At 33.6% G+C, this 20678-nt stretch overlaps 5 protein-coding genes and 1 non-coding gene across 8 annotated transcripts in view; all 6 read right to left on the bottom strand.

Moving 5' to 3' along the window:
* Positions 1-1248, bottom strand: part of LOC116024750 (ankyrin repeat domain-containing protein EMB506, chloroplastic-like) — a 4029-nt gene extending 2781 nt beyond the window's left edge. Inside the window, exons 1-2 of one of the 2 annotated variants that reach the window (XM_031265733.1) lie at positions 859-1248; positions 127-509 (exon numbers count right to left, since the gene is read on the bottom strand). In XM_031265733.1, coding sequence (XP_031121593.1) covers positions 127-499 — 373 coding nt within the window. In that variant the 5' untranslated portion in view covers positions 500-509; positions 859-1248. The remainder of the gene's footprint in view (positions 1-126; positions 510-858) is intronic. The other variant, XM_031265732.1, reaches the window with a different exon arrangement.
* A 116-nt stretch (positions 1249-1364) lies between these two features.
* LOC116024751 (myrosinase-binding protein 2-like) lies at positions 1365-2481 on the bottom strand. Of its 2 annotated transcripts, XM_031265735.1 has the most exons (4): positions 2471-2481; positions 1973-2230; positions 1685-1886; positions 1365-1606 (listed from the first exon to the last, which is right to left on the bottom strand). In XM_031265735.1, exons 2-4 carry the CDS (start codon positions 2189-2191, stop codon positions 1581-1583), a joined length of 447 nt encoding a protein of 148 aa, XP_031121595.1. In that variant the 5' UTR covers positions 2192-2230; positions 2471-2481; the 3' UTR covers positions 1365-1580. The 2 variants fall into 2 exon arrangements, with proteins under 2 accessions (XP_031121595.1, XP_031121594.1); XM_031265734.1 differs by having other exon boundaries at positions 1365-1886.
* A 256-nt stretch (positions 2482-2737) lies between these two features.
* On the bottom strand, positions 2738-2810 carry TRNAE-CUC. Its single transcript has one exon. It is a non-coding gene; the product is annotated as a tRNA-Glu (tRNA).
* Positions 2811-2875: 65 nt separating this feature from the next.
* On the bottom strand, positions 2876-5497 carry LOC116024893. Its single transcript, XM_031265919.1, has 6 exons — positions 5267-5497; positions 4765-4961; positions 4365-4442; positions 3652-3891; positions 3473-3550; positions 2876-3382 (listed from the first exon to the last, which is right to left on the bottom strand). The coding sequence occupies exons 1-6, from the start codon at positions 5379-5381 to the stop codon at positions 3137-3139; spliced, it is 954 nt and encodes a 317-aa protein (XP_031121779.1). The 5' UTR covers positions 5382-5497; the 3' UTR covers positions 2876-3136.
* A 5960-nt stretch (positions 5498-11457) lies between these two features.
* LOC116025426 (inactive protein RESTRICTED TEV MOVEMENT 1-like) lies at positions 11458-12081 on the bottom strand. The gene is made up of 2 exons (XM_031266650.1): positions 11884-12081; positions 11458-11775 (listed from the first exon to the last, which is right to left on the bottom strand). Exons 1-2 carry the CDS (start codon positions 12079-12081, stop codon positions 11458-11460), a joined length of 516 nt encoding a protein of 171 aa, XP_031122510.1.
* A 7658-nt stretch (positions 12082-19739) lies between these two features.
* Positions 19740-20345, bottom strand: LOC116025424 (jacalin-related lectin 20-like). Its single transcript, XM_031266647.1, has 2 exons — positions 20154-20345; positions 19740-20045 (listed from the first exon to the last, which is right to left on the bottom strand). Exons 1-2 carry the CDS (start codon positions 20343-20345, stop codon positions 19740-19742), a joined length of 498 nt encoding a protein of 165 aa, XP_031122507.1.
* Positions 20346-20678: the final 333 nt, after the last annotated feature.

The raw sequence follows: 20678 nt of genomic DNA, 5'->3' as shown, positions 1-20678 counted from the left end.
AAAAAAAAAAAAAAAAAAAAAAAAAAAAAAAAAAAAAAAAAAAAAAAAAAAAACCGTAGTTAACAGCTAAAGTGCTAAACTAAAAACAAGAAAGTAATATGGAGTAGATAAGCCAGAAATATGGACCTTTCACAAGCTCCTCTTCATAGTTGCTATCTGATATGCCATTGATACTGTTCTCAAGCATGCTGCTATCTCTCCCTGCTTCCAATTCACTGCAACTCTCCTCACCTTCTTCCCCTTCTTCCCCTTCATCTTCCTCCTCATACTCATAATCACTCTCACTCTCATTATCAGGATCTTCCCAAAGTGCAGCTCGGGCCAATTCTCTTACTCGAGCCCTCAATTGGTAGCTACCAGAAAAATGAAACCCCAAGCTAATTCTTTGTGGATGATCAATGAGACTGAAGAAACTGAACCTTGTACTAGAAATTGGACGAGCTGACACAACAGTAGGAAGCTGCTTCAGAGAGAAGCTTGGATTGGACAGTGACAACATCCCCGTTTACCTATCCACATCATCATAACCAAAATAACTTCATTTAGCAAATACAAAAAATGATTCTTTTTTTTTTCTCTGTGTGTTTTCAAATGCAGTCATAATATTTTGAAATGTTAAGCTAAGCTAAGCTAAGCATTTTATCGAACAGCTAGCGACCGACACTTTATGAAAGGATTCCGGTCGCATCTTACTCAAGGCATTTGTAATGAACCCGTATTTTTGGGAAGGATAAAAATAGATATACTCAAAACAGTCAAAAGAATGAACTTTACATGAATAAAAAAGAACCATTGCACTCTTTCAGATATATATCAAAATATATAAAATCAAAAGAGAACACCAACTCATCCACAGACCCGTTATCACAAAATCTCCATTCACATTCAGCAAAAGAAGACTCAGCTGACCATTAACAAAAAAGAACAAAAATTCAATACCAGAAATTCAAAAGAAGAACCAGTCTAAGCCTCGAAGGTGATTGTGATTTGCGTCTTTGTAAGAATTGTCGGAAGTGAGATGGTGAGAGGTAGAGAGGCTCGGGTGAAAGATAGACTGAGTTGTGGATTACAATAGGTAATTCTATTCATAAATTATTTGACAAAAGTGATATAAATATGGAGTAATTTGGACTCCCAAATTGTATACCTATTTTCTATTATGACATGTCCTTGCAGATTGGGATCATGATGTTTATCCATTTCTCTTTTTCTTCCCCCAATCAATATTTAAATTTAAATATATAAATTTATAGGCATGCACCACGCAGTAACGAATTTTGTTGGATAATCTAACTTAATCTACATATAGCCAATAAAGACAAAAAAATTATGAGTTAGAATTCGATTTCAGTCAACAATCAATATGTAGTAAGATTTTAAATTGTAAATAAGGCTGAGAGGATTTTGACAATCAAGTTACACTTCATATCACAGTAAATTTTTCATGATCAAACAGATAAGTATACTGAAATTGTTTAACAATATAATATGCTCGTGGTCAAATTTAAACAATAAATATTGTTAAATCTTATACGCAGGTTGCCAATTTGATCGTAGCCAGGCCAATTGCAACTCAATTTCTAGACATACTCCAATTCCACTTGTCCTGATGAAAATTGAGATTGGGTAGAAGTTAGTGTCAAGTAAACTCCAATGCTTCCGATACAGCCATTGTAAACAGTACCATGAAATCCACTAATCAAACCAACTTTGCTCTCTAATTGCAAATCGAAGCTATCGTCGTTCGTAGACCAGTTGTTAGAGTAAACTTTCCCAAAGGGTCCATATTTGGCCTTGTTAGTTACAAATGTTATGGATGTGACATTCTTTGCATTGCGATAGCCATGCACTGAAGTAAGAATCTCTGTTGGATAATCTAGCAAGATCTGCATATATATAGCCAAAGGAAAAGCAAAATTTGAAAATTCCAACAATAATAAGTTTTCAAATAGTATAACTTTAATACACAAACCATCCGAGAGCTTCCTTCTAGCCGGCCATGTTGTGTAGGCATTTGGAAGACGTTGTTCTTGGCATAGAAAAAACATAGAGATGCTATGTTGGATGTATTATAGGAAATTAAGATCCCGACAACTTCTCCAAGATCGCATTCATCCCATACCGCATCACTGTGATGTGATGGCATTAAATCGATTTTGAATATCTTAGAGTCAATAATCTTCGTCTCCATGTAGTACTCTAGGAGTTCTTTGATCTGTCACAAGCTAAGCTATAGGGAAAAAAAAAAAAAAAAAAAAAGATCACTTTGATACATTTGTTGTAGGGCCTTAAATAGTTAAATGTAATGCAAATCATAAAAAATATCAAAGTTGAATAATAATATAACTAGATAGAATATTGAACTCAGCCCTCATAACTGGCCACTGCCTAACAATAACATTATAACTATAAGATGACCAAACCCAAAAAAAATAAAAAAATAAAAAATAAAAAAAAATAAAAATTGCACCTTCCTTGCGGACTTTCTGATGTCAACTGAGATAATGGGTTTGTGGAATGTGGATATATAAGATGGAGTAAATTGCAGTTAACGTTAATGTTCCTCATTAATTAGTATTTCTATTTGAATTCTAGTGGAGGTAATTCTTTACTTTATACTTTCTTTACTTTATACTTGTATCAAGTATTGCCTATTTACATCTTAAATTAAAACTGATTAATTTTAAAATTTAAATAAAATAAAAATTATAGACTCAATGTCATGGAAAAAGATCAATTCCGTTGCCAGGAATTGAACCCGGGTCTTTCGGGTGAGAGCCAAATATCCTAACCAACTAGACTACAACGGATCGTTGGAGAGCTGGCATTAGTATTATTTAGTCATAAAATGCCCCTTTAATCTTGAAAATTCATATACCAATATCGAAATTTCAATCCTCTTTCATAGAACTTGGTTCACTTAACAAGATAATACTAAAAAGAAGTTGTTCTCTTTACAAGATAAGCAAAAACTACACTTACTGGTGTTATTTACAATCAGTAAGTTAGATCATAGATTACCAAGAGTAGCTATCATTAAACCATTCTAGCACGCAAAAGCTTCTACAGCTTCACAAGTTGCTTCAGATGGTGCTGGGCAAAAGATAATAGATTGGAACATAAAATGGCATGTACATTAGCTTGTACTCTTCAGCCGGGTAGAACGCCGAGTTACCCTTGTGATTGTGGAGGCAGTATTCTGAGTGGAACTAGGCCCTAGATTGTCAGCAACACTTTCTTGGCAGGTTTTTTGTTTCTTTCTTGAGGATTCCCGAGTCTGCCTACTTTGAGATGGAGCAGGCGCATCTTCCTCTTCTAAATATTCTGCTTTAGCAATAGTAAATGGCCAGTCTGCGCGACAACCTGGACAAACTTTCGCAGCCTGGAGATGAAGCAATTATTCCAGCTCATCAAGCTCATGCATCTAAGTCAAATTTTTCCATTGTTTTTTTTTTTTGGAGGGAAAATTTACCTTTCTTTGAGAGAACTTCATTCGGAGACAGTATTCATGGATTCTTACATTACAGCTTTCGTTAGGGCATGATTCCACCTGCTCAAAATAGTGACAGCATGATTGGGTGCACATGATAGGTATAAACCATATGATGTGATAATTATGTAAAGGAAGCAATCACAGATAAAAGTATAGACCTTCACAGCAGCCTCATTGCAAACTTCACATGTTGGAACCTCGTTGCTGCGAAACCAACTCCTGAGATCAAGAAAAGAGCGCACCCCTAGTCCAATCTTACCATCTGATGTTGAGCAAAGCCACTGGTCCCTAACAAGCTCTTCTATTGTCTTTTCCTTTTGAGACATTGAGAAATTCCTAATTGCAGCTGGAACCTGGCTTGATTCTGTTTGAGACTGTGAGCTTGTCCCAGCGAGGACCTGGAGACCAACTGAATTGTCAAGAAGAGCAGTGGAGACTAGGAGAGAAAACATAAATTGGTTGTACCTTAGGAAACAATAAATTTGAGACATTGGGAATTGTAAACTTTCTCTAGAAAAATTGTATGGACGTTGGCAACAAACTACTTTAATTATAGTGTGCTTTAGAATAAATAAATAAATACCCCATAAAAAATTTCACATAAAATAGTTAAGCAAAGTTGGCTGTGAGTGAGGTAAAAGCTTCACTAGTTAATCATGCCTTAATCAATATTATGGAACACCATTATCATTCTAGAACATTTTAGTCTCACCAGTGAAACACTAGTATATATAGCAAAAGGAAGGCTTTTTTTTTAATCAATCTAGACATAACATTCCCAGAAATGCACGAAATGAACAAATCACAAAGGATAAAATATAATAAGATTACATGCCATGGATGATCAGTTAATGGTGGCAAGTCAACAAACCTGATTTTCCAAACGTATATTTATAGCCTGAATTTTTGATATGGTGCCTTCAGTCCCATCCTGGACAATTGCTTCCACCTAATGGGAGCGATAAAAAAGATACCAGATACCAAAAAAGTATATGAAATACTGAGTAGCCAATAGAAATAATAAGTGTAACTTTTAGAAATTTGATTGCAACACCCTATGGTAGTCAGAACATAAAAGTTTAAAGCCATGAAATCAACCCATTGTTTAATGCATTAAATACAGAGTAACTGAATTCTCTCCTATTAACCTCTTTTCCCTGACAGATGCATATGTTTTTTGGGGAAAATTTGAAGAAAAAGGAATAATACTAAAATAAATAAATAATAAAAAGAGCATGAAAGGTAGTAAGATGATTAAAAACATAACTTACCATGGCCTTATAGAAAGCAATTTGAGGAACAGAGTATTTTGTCCCAAGCTTTGACTGTTCATCAGAAACATTATTCACAACTCCATAATATACACTTCCATCATACTGATTCCTACATGCCCTCAATTCAAACTGCACGTATGCTAGTTCAGCATTTATCTTGCGTATAAAATCATTAAATAGCTGCCCATGTGTGGCTAAAATAAACAAAAACAAATATAAAATCACGATCAACCTTAAAATACAATCTAAAAGTGACGAATCGCATAAAAGATATCACAAGTTTAACTATCTGGAGCCTAACAGCACGGGTATTTCTTTAAAAATCCTATAAAAGTTTACATTTTTATACTAAAGAATGAAGACTTCTGAAACCTTTACAGGAATTCAGTGCAAAAGAGGGAATCTTTCGGAGCAGTAGGGAGTTAAACGGAGTTCAATCGAGAAAAATGGAGCGAAATTTTGGAGAAAAAATAATAAAGCGAAAAGGAAAAGGGAAAACCTGGAGGTTTTTCGGTTACAGTATGGAAGATGGATTTGAAATCGGCTTCCTTGAGAGGGCCGCGAGAGAGCAGAGCTTGTATGAGGGTGTGATGCCTCCAGCTGAGCGTCGGCATATCGACCGGAGAGAGATAGGGGAGAGATTTGAAAGAAAAGGGAGGGAAATTGGGGGAGAAATATAAAACCCTAGAAAATGTTGGGAGGGAACGGAATAGAAAGTATGAACAAAATCAGGGCGGGAGAAACTATTAGAGCAACCTTATTAAAGGTGTGTTTGGTTCATTAGATTTATATACTAAAAACGATAATCAAAATCATATTTAGTAATCCAATTTTTATGTTTGGATTAATATTTTTATATTTTTGTTTTGCTTTTTTTTTTTTTATATATATTCATATTGATACTTTAGATGTTATTATATTATGATCAATTATCTTACCGTACTACCAACATGTATATATATATAATCAAACATCAATATTGATATTTCACCGTACTACTAACACATGTATAATTACATGCTATCTGAACACAAAGTACTCCTTTTAAAAAAAATGTCATATTATTCAGACATTTATATAAAATGATAGATTTCACACTTAGGGTAATCGATACAAACAAACTAGAGGTGTTTGTATTTATTTGTTAAGATTTTTAGAATGTTAGTGTTTGTTTGTTAATATTTTGAAAATCATGTTCATGTTCATTTGTTAAGTTTTCATTAGTATTAACTAATATTCGTGAACACGTTTGCGCATGTGTTCATTATTAATAAACACTAGCGAATGCTTAACAAACAAATACATGTATATCTTCATTATCATATATAATTATGAGTGTTAGCAAACATAGCTTTCAACAAACTACTCGTGTTCGGTAAGCGCGTCCGTTTATGTTCGTTTATTAAGGTAACAAACGTTAACAAACAAAAATTATAACTCAGTTAATAAACGAACAAAGTCTGAACCGTGGTAAGCTCATTTGCTAAGAGATCGTGAACAAACTCGTTTGTGTTCGTTTAATAATATTCACGAACAAGCTCGGTTAGTGTTCGTTTACTAATGTTCGCAAACATGTTCACAAGCTTGTATTATTTGTTTGATTATTGTTCGTGAACGTATATTATGTTTTGTTCACAAACGAACTGTGATCATTAACCTATGCAAATGTTTGGTTACTCAGTGTTCATAAACGCACATGAACATGTTCATGAACGTGATTGTTAACGAACATGTTCACAAACATTAACAAATTAAACGAACCCTTAACAAACAAACACGAACATAATTTTCAAGAACTTTAATAAACGAACACGAACAACCTTCGTTCGTTTATATTCGGTTTGTTAACCATCCTAATCTTAATTTGTTCGTACACAATGATCAAACAAACGATTGGTCTTGCTGCTGCCATGGAGCGAACGCCGGATTCACTGCCGCTGCATGGGAGGAGACCTCGCCGGTGGTGACGGGCAAGGTAGCCGAAGGCGCAGTAACAATACCATCAACGAACCCCATGAGGTTCTGACCTCGTAAAAACGGGACTATCTGAGCACGCCAGAACAAGAAGTTGCGATTACTGAGTTTAATACTCACATAATGATGAGCCGACGACAGGGAATTCGGGATTGTAAGAGCCACCGAATCCGAAATGGTCCGCTCGGAGGAAACACCGGCAGATCCATCATTAGCGGCCATCAGGAATAAAACCTAGCGAATGATACCATATTAGGTTTAGAATAATTGAATGTCTCAATCAGGTTAAGATTACAAGAAAATATATATACTAGCTACAGAGTTTGAATAGAAGTAGAACTAGTCTAAAATATGAGTCCTAACACAAACAACATAACGATTATACAAATTGTACAATTTTTTTTTTTAACTAACACTAGACGACCATAGTAAGATTCGGCATTTGATTTTGGGATTATACAAACAAATGGTATAATTTTTCTTTTTTTTTTTTTGGGATTTGGTACTTTGTTTATTTTTTAAATAAACACTAAACGAGCATGTCCATCCATGAACAGGGAAAGTATAATGTACCTTATTAGTTTTCCTATTTAATTTGAATTGAAGTGGAGGTAATCCTTTACTTTATACTTGTACAAGTGCTTGGTTATTTACTTTAAAACATCTTAAATTAAAAATAGATTAAATCTAAAAAGTTTAAAAGTTAAATAAAACAAAAATTCAATTAAATAACAAAAAAAAAAAGTTACGTTGCATGAAGAAAAACCAAATAAGAACAAAAGAACAACAAAACAACAGAACATACTTTTTCATCTACCTTCTCTGTCTCATTTTACCTACATGTTTTCAAATCTTTTTTTCTTTCTTTCCTATTCAACATTTTCTTATAAATTTTTTAAATTTAAGTTTGTTTGTATTAAATAGTACTTTTGGTCGTTTATAGGCTTGTAGAACTAGGCGAAACATCTTGTCATCAAACTACATATTATAGAAGTATAAGGAAATAAAGTTGTGCAACCACTAATAATTATAATTTAATTATTGGCATAGTGATAATCACATGATCTTGACACTTCTAATATAATTTTTATACATATACATTTTATATAATAATTCTAAACAATATTACAAAAAATTGAATTGCAAATAACTTGAAACTAAGTCTCATTAATCAAGCCAAACACAAAATAAAACCATATGAGATGTGAATAAAAATGAAAAGAGAAAATAAAGAAAAAGCTAAAAAAAAAAGTAAATATCCAATCGTGCATGACAGATCGTCGATCATGATTTAAAGCCACATAAACCTAATTTACTCTTAATTATGTGACTTAATTAAAGGTACGTGGGGGAGCTGAGGATTTGATGTAAATCCATCCATCACAACTCTGTCTAAGCTTTTCAACCAATTTCACCTGCCCAAAAACACTCTTTTGGTTATACTAGCAGGTGGTGTTTGCACATAAACTCCAAGACTTTCGAGGTAGCCCTTGTAAACAGTACCATAAAATCCACTGATCCAACTCCTTGGTCCTTTCCCCAAAAATTGGAAACCAAATGCAGTCAATCCAACAGTCTTTTCTAGACCAAAGGGTCCATATGTAGCATTATTAGTCACAAATGTGATAGACCTGATGGCAATATCTAAATCGTCGTAATAGTACCCATGCACTCCAATAAGGAATTCATTCGGATAATCCAACATTATCTACATAGCCAAAGAAAAATCAAAAAAATTTTTTTGAAAGATCAAATGTTTTCAAGAAAAATCAAATATTAAAGATTCCACTAATAGAAAAGTTATATACAGTAAAAAAAAAAAAATACTAACCATTTCACATTTTCCAACACTTTTTCCATGCCGTTCACACATTTGCTCAATGTTGTCCTTAACACAGAGAAAACGAAGAGACGAGAGCGAAAAAGAATTGTGGAAAATCACAATCCCAACTACTTGACCAAAGCTGTGATCATCCCACTTTTCACCATACCCTGCCGGCACTAAATCCTCTTTGAACTTCATTAAACTAAAATGAAAGTTTCTAAGGAAACGGGTTTGTGCAGGGGTTATGTAGTTAAGAAAAAAGGATAATGCATCATATATATATATATATAGTGCAAATAATTGTAATGAATGATGAAGTAGTAGTTCTAAGATATAAATACATCGTCAAAGTCGAGGAGTCACTTACCATTGCACATTAAACAATATTAACAAGCATACACTGACCAGAAATACAATGAATAATGCAGTGTTTCAAGACATGCAAAACACTCTTTCCAATATAAACATTTTGGATTAATGCAGTACGTCAGTCAAATGGATCGACTATTCATCTAATCAAAGCACGCTCAGGCCACAATAATTCGCCTGCTTATTTGATTTGTGTTTTAGGGTGTGTTTGGTAGCCCGGAAAATGATTTCTGGAAATCATTTTCCGGGCTTTTGGTGTTTGGCAGTACTTGGAAAATGCAGTCAACGGAAAACAATTTCCGTTGACCAAGGAAAATGAGGCCATTTTTCCGGAAAATGACTTCCGAATTTTTTTTCCGGAAGTCATTTTCAGGACTTGGCTTCAACAATTATTTTGTCAAAATGGCCACATATGTAAGTTTGTAAAAGAATATTATTATTTTATATTATTATTATTATTATTTTTTATATTTTTAAAAATAATTAAAATGTAAAATTATACAATTTAACACATTTTCCAGAAAATGAACCAAACACACGAAGACAGTTTTCTAGAATGCAACCAAACACTGGAAATGAAACTGTTTTCCGGAAAATAATTCATTTTCCAGAAAACATTTTCCAGAAGTCATTTTCCTGCTTTCCAAACACACCCTTAGTGGAAACTGATGAGTTTACATCAACGGAACAACTATATGCTGAGGTGAGACATTAAAATTGACCACCAAACAAACAATTCAGGAATTAAATTAGGTTAGGGTGTTTGGCAAACGGCTGATAGCTGGTTGGTTTAGCTAGTAGTTGATGGTTGGTTGCGCTAATTGGTTTGACCAACTGGTTGTATTATCTGGTTATAAAAAACTGTTTGGTAAATTAGCTGTTTACTAGTAGTTGATTGAATGTAAAATGACATTTAAGGGTATGAATGTATTGTATTATTTCAACCTTTAAATATAACAAGAAGATAAAACTCTTATTAATAAATAATTATGAAATTTGGATATCATCTATACTTTTTTTAAGGGCATAAGTTAATTATTTTTGTTTATTTAACTCTTATTAAATTATACGAGTATTCTAAAATAATTTTTATTACGTATTTATTTTCTATTATTATTATTATTAAAAATAACAAACCCAACACTCGTTTATTATTATTATTATTATTATTATTACTATTATTATTATTATTATTATAAAATAACAAACACATCATCCATTTAAAAGTAAACCACATTGATTTCAAAGGATAAAATAGTTGATATAGCCATTGTTCCCAACAAGCTAATACAAAAAGCTACATTCATTAGCTTTTCAATTTTCAGCTTATTGGCCCAATAAGCCAAGGCCAATAAGCCTTTACCAAACACTTCAAAATAACTTATTGATTAGTCAAACAGCTAAACTTGATCAAATAAGTTAAAATTTTGCTTATAAGTCAATAACCAAACACCCCCTGTATGTATAATTAAGGGACTGTGTTGACCAATCTAATACAATTGAGAGGCTAATAAAATGGCCATTCCCCCTCACAATTTTCATAAATTCCATTCATATCTACTATGATAATAGAGAATGAGGGTGAAGAGAAAAATTATCCCTTCAAAGGTTTTTCTAAGCATTTAAGCAAAACCTTTGGTCCTTAATTAGGCTACTTTTGTCATTATAATGTTCCACAGAGAGAACTCACTTGCCACTTTAACTACTCCATTGAGTTTATCAAACTACAATTTCAAAATCTATTTTATCAACACTCCTGTAATTACAACTCACTGTTAAAAGTCCATGTACTTTCATATCACATTAATAAATTATTATCCTTTGTTAATATATAGTCATTATAATTTTATTAAAAAAAATTCCTTCACAATCCTGCCAAGCTAGATATGGTGACCATTGGGGTGAACAATTTAGCCTTCTATGAACAAAAAATGATTAAAACTCAAGAAAGTAAAAAATTATGGCGGCACGCAAGCTCCGGTTTCAATCTAGCATGCCAAGCCAACTAATAAAGTATAACTTAATAATTTTTTTCCGATAATGAAAGAATCTTATTGCATCTACTATTCAAAAATGTGTATTCGATAAATCAGTAATGTGTTTTAATCGTCAGTTCACACTACACTAGAAAAAAATGTGTTACAAATTCGATCAAGAGAGTATTGAGAAGTATCGAATTTCATTATATATTCATTCAAATTATGCGCGGTAAATAATTTTGAATGGATAAATTAGTTTGGGTTTTGATATCACTTGTTCAATTCGTGTTAGTACTCAAAGTAAATTTGAACAGTACTCATATCATACATATAATTCATTCAAAACTTAGCTCGAGAACACATAAAGAGAGTAACATAAATAACAAAACAATATATTTTTCAAACATTCCATCCACGCATAGTAGCATGGTGTAACTGTTTAAGGGACAAAAGACGAATCAAATTCAAATTAGTTTTCGAAAGTAAAACACTGAATAAAGGGAGAACAATTACTTCATTCTGAAATAAAGACAACCATTAAAACTACAATTCAGGCTTCCACTGTCGTATAGACTCATCAGGCTGGCTAGTAGTCGGTGACTGTACGTAAACTCCAAGACCTTCGATGTAGCCCCGGTAAACAGTACCATAAAATCCACTAATCCAATTCCTGGGTACATTTGCCGAAATTTTGAATCCAAAATCAATATCATGCTGAACACTACGTGGTTGACCAAAGGGTCCATATGTGGCCTTGTTGGTCACAAATGTTAAAGACTTGATGGGCGCAAATGAGCCAATAAAGCGATGACGAACCCCACGCACTGCAGTGAGGAACTCAGTTGGATATTCCAGTAGGATCTATATAGCCAAAGAAATATAAAATATTTAAGTTTCCATCTATGAATGATTTTCATACACTAAATAAACCAAGAAGAAACAAAATCATCATCATACGCATGCACTAACCATTTCAGAGTTTTCACCATCAGTACAATTGCCATGTTCTTCAGACATTTGTTGAATGTTGTCCTTTACATAAAGAAAACGTAAAGTATATACGTTAGTAGAAGTGTAGGAAATCACAATCCCCACAACTTGCCCAAGACTGTGATCATCCCAGGGATTCCCATTGCCTGCACATACTAAATCCACTTTGAACATCATTAATTTCGAAATGGAAGTTCTTGCTGAAAAACGTTTCGGGGTTGTGTGGTAATATTACAGGAATAAAAGGATATATATATATATATAGAAATTGAATGATGAAGTACTGGCTTCTTAAGTTATAAATACAAGCATGCACCGACCATAAATACAATGAATGCTGTGTTTCAAGAAATGGAAAACACTCTTTTCCGATATACGCATTTTGGAATGCTGCCCACCGTAAAGACTATTGATCAATCCAAAGCATATATATGCTCAGACCACATTTGATCGCCGCCCACCGGCAAAATGCCTATTTCATAAAAATTAATTCCCATTTCATAAATTCATTTCCACACAAAGGGCAATACAATTCAAAGTTCAATTCCGTTAAAAGTAATAAAAATTTTGGTTAAAACATTTCAGTTAACCAATTACACAAGTCTAAACCTATTTATTGTATCGGTTCAACAAATTATACCAACTTTCGAGCTAGAGATTTTTTTTTTGGGTCACACATTTAATTTGGAATATGTTATTGATATAGAGAAAACTAAAAGATGCTATGACAACTCGTCCTAAACCGCCTTCAACCTATGACTCATCATAGTCTGGTGATTGCATAAGTATATTTATGTATTTAAGAAAAATAATAAATATTTTTAATTAGACATTCTGTAAAATTTATAATGTTAAATTCTTCATATATTTCATATATTAATATTTAATTAAATATAATTAAATAAATTACATTTAAAAATTAAAAAAAAATACATTTCAAATATGTCTATATAAATCTTGTACCTAATTATATTAGTCATTTATGAATATTTCTAAATATTATGTAATTTCTTATTAAATGTATGAATTAAAATTTATCATTTATATAATTATAAAATCATAACAATTATATATTTTACGTTTCATACTTTTTTAAATTGTAAATTCAAACAAAAAAAAAAAACAACATATAACATTAGTTCAAAACAACATATAAAATAAATATTAAACATTTCCATGTAGAACATGTTAGTGAATTAGCTCTTGTTCAACTTACACATTTTATAACAATGTTCAAAAACAGAAAACTAGAATAATAATAATGGTACCAAATCCATATATTTTTTTATATATTCAATTCATATATATATATAACTAGTAAGACAGGGTAAATGGTGAAGTGATACAATGTAAATCGATCATATTCAAATTAATTTTACAATAGCAAGTGATTGATCCAAAAAAAAAAAAGAAATAACAATTAGAATAGATATAAGTACAACTATTATACTTCATCATCTCCATCCAATTTCCCAAGTTGCCTAGCAATTGATTTTTGTATGTAAACTCCAAGACTTCCAAGGTTACCATTGTAAACAGTACCATAAAATCCTGTCATACAATTGTTTTCCTTTCCCCGTAACTGAAAACTAAATACATTCTCAGCGGAACTAGGATGTGATCCACCAAAGGGTCCATATGTAGCCTTGTTAAATACCTCGGAAAACTCTAGGAAAAACTCTAGGGATCATACGTTTTAGTCTCCATATCATTAGGAGGTGATTAAGGCATACAGAACAGAAAAGTGAAGCATCAAGTCTACGAGCCGCGCTCTCAAACTAGCCACAAACTCCGATCCAAACTACAGACTCTACAATATGTAGAATGCAAATTCGTGCAGAAATAATGGTATTTCGATCGGATTGTAGAATATATACAAAAAGAGAAGAAATAATTAAGGGTGTGTTTGGTAACCCGTAAAATGACTTCCGGAAAATGTTTTCCGAGTTTTCTGTGTTTGGCAACGTCCGGAAAATATGGTCAACGGAAAATGTTTTCCGTTGACCAAGGAAAATCAGTTCATTTTTCTGGAAAATGACTTATGGAAAAATTCTGTTGACCAAGGAAAATCAGTTCATTTTTCCGAAAAATGACTTACGGAATTTTTTTCCGTAAGTCATTTTACGGAATCGCCAGAATAGCTGTTTCGAATGTTTTCGACCAAAACCAAGTCTTATCACCCATGACCATGGACCAAGGAGGTGGGGAGACCGCCGAAAACCTTTGCTACATTTAAAAAAAAATTAATTTTTTTAATTTTTTTAATAAATTATATTCTTTTTATTAAATACCATTATTTCAATAACTATTATAATTTTTTATATTTTAAATAAAAAAATTACAATGTTTAATTATATAATAATATCCATTTTCCATAAATGAACAAAACACACAAAGACAGTTTTCCATATAGTAAATTCATTTTTTGGTCCTATATTTATTGTGCATTGGACACATTTAGTCCGCTTTTTTTAATTTTGCCACATTTTGCCCAGACTTAATAAATGTTGGACAATTTTGGTCCACCGTCTAAATTGACGTTAAACCACCGTGAAATTGAAGGGCAATTCTGTCTTTTCAAGTCCTTTGTCATGCCTATCCTCTGCCCCCATTCATGGCTGACAATTCTGCTCCCAATTCCGACGACCGCTCCTCGCTCTCCGATATCTCATCCGCCATCACGCTCGCGACCACTACCGACGACGACCGTCGCAACTCCCAAACCTCACCAACGCTCACCACTGCAACAACACATAATGTTAACCCTAACCCTGTTTCTCCACTCGCTAATTCCTTTCCCCCTTTCCTATTCCAGCTCTCCTTTAGCCAGGACCATGGTTGCTTTGCTGTTGGAACAAATTGCGACTTCCGAATCTATAATTGCAATTGGCTCCAACCTGAAATAGAGTTCACATTAACCCTAGCACAAACAAAATACAATAATGCTAAAACTCAATTTCCCAAAATCAATTTTAGCAATCAACAAAAATGTAATCCCTGGTGTACAGATAACCTGCAAAACCCCTGCTTTCATGGACCAGAAATGTAATCAATTCTTTTAACTTAGTAGTCCTCAAGCTCTACGCATTCTTGAAGGAAGAATCGAATGTTGTCGACAATCTAGCCGGTGGGGAAAATGGGGTACCCCGCCTCTGCAAACTGTGGAGGCAAAACTTTGGAGTTTTCTTCATAAATGGCGATCAAAAGCAGCCGCAGAAGAACGATCCAAAAGCCAGAAATTTGCCCTCAATCCAGAATTAGCAATGTCTTGCGGCTGACCCACCATCACTACCGCACTTTAGTGAGGAATTGTCTGTTGAATTGCATTTCCGTTCGAACGATGACATGGACAACGGGTTACGACCGGCCGACGAGACCTGGGGGAGATTGGTTATCTTGAAACCAGAGGAAAGTGAAGGTTGTAGATCTCTGTGTCCCCTGTAAGCGATGAGATGAAAGAGCCCGACGAGGATCTGGCCTGGGAGGCGGAGAAATTGATGGTGGTCGACGATTTTTTCATTTTCTGCGTCGACTTGTTCTTCAGCAGATGGTGGTGGTTATCCGGGAGCAGCAACAATCGTTGAATTGGCGGCGGGGAATACATTTTGGAGGCACCCATGTGCGGCTTCTCAGAATTCTCGACGACCCGGGCATGACCCGATGCCAGGCGTCCGATTCCTTATCCATTTTCATGTCAAATTTTGGTTTATGGCTTATGATTTTTGGTTAATGAAGAATTGGACATGAAAAGACAGAATTGTCCTTCAATTTCACGGTGGTTTAACATCAATTTAGACGGTGGACCAAAATTGTCCAACATTTATTAAGTCTGGACAAAATGTGGCAAAATTAAAAAAAGCGGACTAAATGTGTCCAATGCACAATAAGTATAAGACCAAAAAAGGAATTTACTCGTTTTCCATAATATATCCAAACACGGGAAATGAAAATGTTTTCCAGAAGTCATTTTCCTGCTTTCCAAACGGACCCTAAAGGAAAATTTACAATATTTTTCACATATTCTAACAAAGTTCAAGACCACAAAATGAGAATGAGAATAAGCAAACCAAATCAATATACTTTTCATATATTCCATTCATATATATCTAGTAACACGGGGTAATTGGTGATCTGATCGAATACGAAAAGAACAATTAGGATTGATATAAGTACGACTGTTACACTTCAATTTTAACTCCATTTCCATCGGCTTTCCCAGGTTCCATGCGTAGCAATTGATTTTTGTATGTAAACTCCAAAACTTGTAAGGCTGCCATTGTCAACAGTACCATAAAATCTTGCAATCCTATTGCTTTCTTTTCCCCATAACTGAAAACTAAATTCAGTCTCTGCGGAACTACAACGTGGTCCACCATAGGGTCCATATCTGAACTTGTTAGTCACAAATATTATACTCCTGATAACATTAGTATTAGAACTACTGTTGTAATAGAACCCATACACGCCAATAAAGAACTCGGTTGGATGATCCAGTATGATCTACATAGCAAAAGAAAATCAAATTTCAAAGACCCATCAACAGCAGATATATAATTGTATTGCTAGTTAATGAAGTTAATGAAGGTATATAATACTTAATAGGACTCTAGTAGTTTGAAGTATAGTGCGACTCTATCTCGTAGAGATATTCTTGTATATTACTTGTCTGTTGTATACATATTCCTAATCTATCAACGTGAATACACTTTCGATTGATTATCTAAAAACTCAAGATTAATTTATTTCCATATCATCACTTCTGCAATATTCATTTTCATTTATTTTCATATCATCATCAATATATTAAAATGGGTGTTCAATAGCATCACTTTTTTTCTTTAGCTAATTGGTGCAATAAGCAAAAACGTGAAACCCTATTTTGTGTAGCATTCCACACTAACCATTTCACATTTTCCAATACATATAGTAATACTCCGTATAATTCTATGTAATATAATATCATAACAAATGGGATATATATAATCATGATTATATAAAACTTTATATAAACAAATGATTAACTAATACAGATATGATATACATATTACACCCTAGAACAATCATAATATTGTAGACCAACCATGCAGCAGACCCCACAACATACAATTGGAACATATAGAAAAAGAGAATATATAAAAAAGAGAAGAAATAATTAAAGGTGGAACACAAAACACAACAAATTCAAACAAAATAGTTCTACAATGGTGGGATATTGATTAGGGAGAACCACTATTCCAACCCTAATTGACTATTTCTGCTTTCCTTCCAATTTGAGAGTGTCAGGTCGGGAAGACTCAGGTTGGGTATGTACCAGTTGGTATTTGAAGTATAACTCCAAGACTTGCAATGGATGAATCATAAAGAATACCATAGAATCCTCTAATCCAACAATTATCTTTCCCTCCTTGATTGCAACCAAACGTACAGTCATAGTGACCAAGCGATTGATTACCAAAGGGTCCATATGTGGCCTTGTTAGTCACAAATGTAATACACTTGACAATATATGAAATGGTGCAATACCCCCAATATATGAAATGGTGCAATACCCATTAACTCCAGTAAGGAACTCGGTGGGATAATCCAATATAATCTACATATATAACAAAACAATCATCAAATGTCAATTTTTGTACACTTTTCTTGCATCTTCTAATACACTAATTTGTCTAGACAAAGAACGATGAACTTTAAGTAAAGTCTCCCATCTGGAGTACAATTTTTTGTATTCTAATTCATAAGATATAGGAGGTAAATCACGTTCGTCAGCTGAAATATATTCTCCACTGTCTGAACCAGCGAGCCCTTCTGCGTTAGGATCAACGTCAGCTATTGCGCCAGATCGATAGACTAATAGATTAAGTCCCCGTGCTCTGATACCAAATGAAATAACTTCGTGAATCTTGAATGCAAGACTTTACGGGTTCAGGGATTATTTAACGTTTTTAAAGTTATTAGTACAGATTAGATAATACTAAACGACAAACAAGAATAAAAACACAAGAAAAAGAAATGAACCCGGACACAGGAAATGATCACGCAGTTCGGAGCTAAAACTCCTACGTCTGAGGGGCTACTAAGCTTTTGCCCAATCCACTAGATGCACCAAGGTTTACAATAGTTGGAATTTATCCCAAACGTACAATGGTTCTAAACCAACACACAACCTTCAACATCTATACTTGAATTGACAAAACTGCAAGCCGGGAATTCTTCAATTCATCACCACGACTCAGCATCAACGACAGTCTCAAAGACAGTAGCAAAACGCCATTAATTCTTCAAATAAATCCTCTTGAAAATCACGTGTGAAACTCTGAACATATAATGTGTAAAGAGATGAATTTTAGAGCTTCAAGTGTCTTCCTATTTATAGGATAGCATCCTTTAACAACCCTCACAAATATAGATTTGAAAACCACCTTGATTAAAAGAGAGCCACACTCCTTAAAAATCTGTTAGCCACACAAATTAATTTGGTGGACTAATTTCTTGTTGAGAGCTTGTTGTTTGAGACAGCATCCGCTGACACAGCTTCACTATCAGCACTGGCGGACAGACTTACTGACGGTCCAAAAGCTAATAAAAACTAGATATAGGATAAGTGTATTTTTTGACAAATAAAATAGCTAATAACAAAGGACCTTGTATCATTTGTACACTTACATATATATCAATCTATAAATGATTTCCATACAGTAAATAAACCAAGAAGAAACAAAATCATCATACACTAACCATTTCAGAGTTTCCACTACCATTGCCATGTTGTTTAGACATTTGGTGAATGTTGTCCTTTACACAAAGAAAACGTAAAGAACATATGTAAATAGAGCTGTGGGAAATCACAATCCCAACAACTTGACCAAGACTGTGATCATCCCAGGGATCCCCATTGCCGGACGTTACTAAATCCACTTCGAACATTATTAAATCCCTTTCGGGGTTGTGTGGTAATGTTAGAGGGATAAAATTAAAGGATATATATATATATATATATATATATATATATATATATATATATATATATATATATATATATATATGAATTGAATGATGAAGTACTAGCTTCTTAAGTTACAAACGTTAGGATTATATTTATGGTTAGACTTCTAGTTGAACTTTACCTCTGTACTTATATTTATCTTGTACTTCTCATTGTATTGTTACTGATAATACAAATCCTTTCCTACTCATGTCAGTCGCTTTATGGCCTTAAACAGGCTCCTCCGGCCTAGTTCACTAGGCTACATGATTTTCTTTGTTCATTTACTCTAACGGTGTTTGCTTGTTTATGTAGAGGACATCTTAATGGTGGGTTCGGATTCTGTGCGTGTGAATACTCTAGAGGCGAGCGTGGGTCGTGAATTTAAAGTGCATCATATGGTGATGGAACGTCGTTGTCTCAGCAGCGCTATGAGGGATATCCTAAAGCGCGCAAGATGTATATTAAACATATAAAATAAATATTAAACATTTTCTTGAACAAACTTGAACAAAGAGTCAGCTTTATATAGTTCTACTTTCAAATGTCAAATCAGACCCAGAATGCAAGATCAGGTAAAAATAATGGAATTTAAATCAGTTTGATGAAAATATTCAAAAAGAGAAGAAATAATTAAAGGAAAACTCACAATATTTTTCACATATTATAGCAAAGTTCAAGACCAGAAAATGAGAATGAGAATAAGGATACCAAATCAATATATTTTTCATATATTCGATTCATATCTAGTAGCATGGGAAAATTGGTGATGGGATACAATATGAATCAATCATATTCAAATTAATTTTACAGACCAAAATAACAATTAAAATTAATATAAGTACAACTATTACACTTCATCTCCATCCAATTTCCCAAGAGGCCTAGCAATAATTGATTTTTGTATGTAAACTCCAAGCCTTCCAAGTTTGCCATTGTGAACAATAGTACCATAAAATCCTGTAATCCAATTTCTCTCTTTCCCCCGTAACTGAAAACTAAATGCTTTCTCAGGGGATCTAGGACTTTGCCCACCAAAGGGTCCATATGTGGCCTTGTTAGTCACAAATGTAATACACCTTATATGAGTACAACTAGGATTGTCGTAAAACCCATACAATCCGGTAAGTAACTCGGTTGGATAATCCAGCATTATCTACATACATAAAAGAAAAGCAAAGTTCAATTCAAAGACTCCATCAACATCAGATATATATATACAACAAAAGATAGGCAGAGAAGATACAAATCACCATACACTAACCATTTCACATTTTCCAACAGAATAGCCATGTTGTTCAGAAATTAGATTAATGTTGTCCTTAACGCAGAAAAAACCTAAAGAGTTTACAAAAGAAGAATCATGGTAAACCATAATCCCCTCAACTTGACCAAGACTGTGTTCATCCCACTTCTCACCGCTACCTTCCGGCATTAATTCCACTTTGAGCGTCATATCATTGGACAAAAAAAGGGAGTTGTTTGGATTTAAGACAGGATTCTTAAGCGGCATTGCATATATAAAGTGCAAAGAATAGAATTCAAGAATGAAGTACTATACAAAAGCTTCTATGTTATATATAAAGACATCGTCAAAGTCGAGGAGTTAGATACCACATTAAACACGCATGCACTGATGACCAGAAATACAATGAATAATGATAATAATGCTGTGTTTCAAGACATGCATGCAAATTAAAACACTCTTTCCAATATACACATCAGTCCACGAGAGCGACTATTCATCTATCCAAAGCATAATGTTCAGGCCACATTAAATCGCCCGCAA

This window comes from Ipomoea triloba, chromosome 7 (genome assembly GCF_003576645.1).
Source record: "Ipomoea triloba cultivar NCNSP0323 chromosome 7, ASM357664v1".
NCBI classification, from domain to species: domain Eukaryota; kingdom Viridiplantae; phylum Streptophyta; class Magnoliopsida; order Solanales; family Convolvulaceae; genus Ipomoea; species Ipomoea triloba.
This window is presented reverse-complemented; position numbering and strand designations above follow the sequence as displayed.